The following is a 2900-nucleotide window of genomic DNA, read 5'->3' on the forward strand; positions in this document are numbered from 1 at the left end:
CGTCTCTGCATGAACGTTAGTTTTAGGAGTTTGTTTTTAGTCTTTTGTCATGTTTGGTGTACTGTTTTATTTATTGGTTGTTTTGCTTGTGTGATCGTGTAGACGAAGTGCCGTTCGAGGAAGGTCAAGGTCAGGAGCAGTAGCCATTTGAAGTCGAGTACCAACAGTTTGCCGAGGAAGGCAAGTGGTTATCTCCCCCTGCATATTCTTTTTCGTCCCACTAATATCATGATTAACCACTTTATTAATTTTCTCTATGTGCATAATTTGATAGGAATGCCTATTAAGGACTTACCTAGTTTTTAATCATGATCCTTATGTTGGGTAGAATTGCTTAGTTGCTTAATTTTGGGATGGTAATAATAATTTTGAGAATATTAATCATGACCTTTATTTATGCTATACCAGTGTTAATACAAGAGCACTTGATTTAATCAGAACATGGAGAACCACCCAGGAAAACAATGCAACCACAAGAACTATCATGGCTCTGGTTTTAGCTAATTAATTAGAAACTCCAGTTTGAAGCGGTCTTACCGAAAGGGCAAGAGGGGCGGCGGTATATGGGATATAGCACCCGCTCTCTTGGGGAGTGGGCTTCGCTAAGACATTGTACCACTAGGGGGTTGTTATATCCTGCTACTGATCCGGAAACCTTAGCGGATTACTTCTTACTAGGGAATCTTTGTAAAGGCCTCTAGTGTCCCTATGCAATCCCACCTCGGAAGTGTGGTATTGTGCCTGGCCCGCACGACATGGTTGGTTTAAAGTTTTTTTGAACTTTTACACGACTTGTGGGTAAAGATGTGCAACCTCTAAAGAGTGTAAAACTGATATATCAGCCGTTCTCACGGTTAAGAGCGACCTGGATCCTCACATGATAATTGACTTGAAGATGAGAATAAATCGTGGTCCCTTTATCTCTGGGTTTTTGTTAATGTTTTATGCTTAATTCGGTTGGTATAAACTTACATCTAGTAAATAGGTGTTGTTAATAAAATTTGACCAACTAAAATGCTAACCGCTTAAAGCCTTTGAGCCTCTCCTTGTGAGGCTTGCATGTTTCCCCCACCTGCTGAGTACCAACCATAAGTGTACTCACCCTTGCCCAAACGCTGCTCAAAACCTTGTGACGACGCGGAGTTCTTCGACGACTTCAAGGAGTTCTAGGCGGGCGTTCACCAGTCAAGCCTGTGGAGAAGCTTCGCTGTGTGTGTTAACTTATCGGTGAACGATTAAAGACCTTCGTGTTTATCTTTCCGAGTGTAATAAGTTATCTTCTGTTTTTATTTATATTTTTGAACACTGTCTTTGATGTATTCACTTATGAAGTCAACATATGTGTGAGAACGGATTCTGGCACACATGCTATGCATTCGGTTTTGTCCAGAAACCGGGTGTAACAATTACATGTCATTATTCAGTTACACTTTTATCAAACATAATCACTCTTCCACAAGACAATCACTCTTCCACAGAATCAGGAGATGGAGCAGGAGCAGGAGCAGCAGACGTGCTTAAGCTGATTGCGTAGACGGGCTTCATGTTTGGGTAGAAGAGACCCCAATTCTGCTCCACGCCCTTGTCCTTCTGGTTCTCATTGAACATGGAGAAGACATACGTCTTGATTGGCTCCGGGTGCCGTGGCGTGCCCTTTCTTATGTGCTCGATCAGGTTTTGGTTGTAGATTTTTGCGTTCTCCGGTGTCGCCGCCTTGCCACCACCGGAGGGCCACCCGGTCTCCGACACCAGGACAGGTACATCGGACACACCGAGCTTCGCCATCGCCTCATAGAAGGCGTCGACGGTTGCATCAAAGAGGTTCTGGTAATTGTACTTGCCGTCCTTCACCACGGTTCCTGGAGCTGTGAAGAGTGCGTAGTCGACGTCCATGCCGGCCGTGTTGTAGGCGTAGGTGAAGTACGGGTAGATGTTGGCCATGAGCGGTGCGCCAGTACGTGCCAGGAACTTCAGGACCGGGCCCATGAACCCCTGCGCCTCCTTGGTGAAATTGCCACCGGAGGGCTTGTTGAACACCACTATGGCCTGCGACACCGACGTGGTGACCTTGATGTGGCCAAGACCAGCTGCGTCGAGCGCAGAATGGACATTCTCCATGGCTGGAGCAAGAAGGTCCGCCGCTTTGCCAGCCACCTCGTTGCCGACGGCGATGTAGCCGAACGAGACCGAGGGGTAGGCTTCGATGTTATCGCGGACCCAGGCGGCGGCGGCTTTCGCGTCGGTGAGGTTGGACAGCACATCGTTGGGCGCGCCCACGAGGACACGGATGTTGGTGCCAGCCAAGGCCTGGAGCGCCGCCTTGTCGGGCGCATATATCCGAATTGCCTTGATGCCGTTGGATTTGTACATGCTGATGACGGTGCTCGCCGGCGGTAGGTCACTGCCGCTCATGCCGTAGCACACCCCGATGGAATCCACGCCTGGAAGCACCAAGTATAGATGTACCTCCATTATTAGTGCGGTAGGTGTTAATGATGGTTGATGTTTTGATTTAAATCCATGTTTTGCGTTCTTTTTTTACATGCATGAAACAAGTACGAATTAAGCTTAGAGAGAGACTCACTTTGGGGGATGGAAGCAATGATTCCGAGGAGTAATGCCATGGCAAACATGCTTGAAGCTGCACCTTGCCTTGCCATTGTGAAGCTCTCTTATTCTCTTTTAAGGCTTATATGGATCACACATCTGTTAGAAACAAACCGTTGCCTGCAGCTTGCTTATATAGATGCCGAGCAGACAGAATTAGGTCTCCAGGACCGGCAATATTTTAGCCAATACCAATTGACTATAGCTAGGAGCAGCCAAACTCTTGGTTATTACACAAGCCACATCAGCAACCTAATATTCAAATCATGCAGGAATAGGCTTGTGCTTAGGCT

General features: G+C 46.9%; 1 protein-coding gene across 1 annotated transcript; it reads right to left on the minus strand.

Annotated features, from left to right (window-relative positions):
- Positions 1-1464: 1464 nt before the first annotated feature.
- On the minus strand, positions 1465-2660 carry LOC101776724 (lichenase-2). The gene is made up of 2 exons (XM_004980302.1): positions 2585-2660; positions 1465-2441 (listed from the first exon to the last, which is right to left on the minus strand). The coding sequence occupies exons 1-2, from the start codon at positions 2658-2660 to the stop codon at positions 1465-1467; spliced, it is 1053 nt and encodes a 350-aa protein (XP_004980359.1).
- Between the last annotated feature and the right edge of the window lie 240 nt (positions 2661-2900).

This window comes from Setaria italica, chromosome VIII (assembly GCF_000263155.2).
Source record: "Setaria italica strain Yugu1 chromosome VIII, Setaria_italica_v2.0, whole genome shotgun sequence".
NCBI classification, from domain to species: Eukaryota; Viridiplantae; Streptophyta; class Magnoliopsida; order Poales; family Poaceae; genus Setaria; species Setaria italica.

What these genes read in the sequence shown, in the direction of transcription:
- LOC101776724 (XM_004980302.1), bottom strand. Translation starts at nt 2,660, where the DNA reads ATGGCAAGGCAAGGTGCAGCTTCAAGCATGTTTGCCATGGCATTACTC. An exon ending in CATTGCTTCCATCCCCCAAA is followed by an intron (nt 2,442 to 2,584) that starts GTGAGTCTCTCT and finishes TGGTGCTTCCAG; the next exon opens with GCGTGGATTCCATCGGGGTG.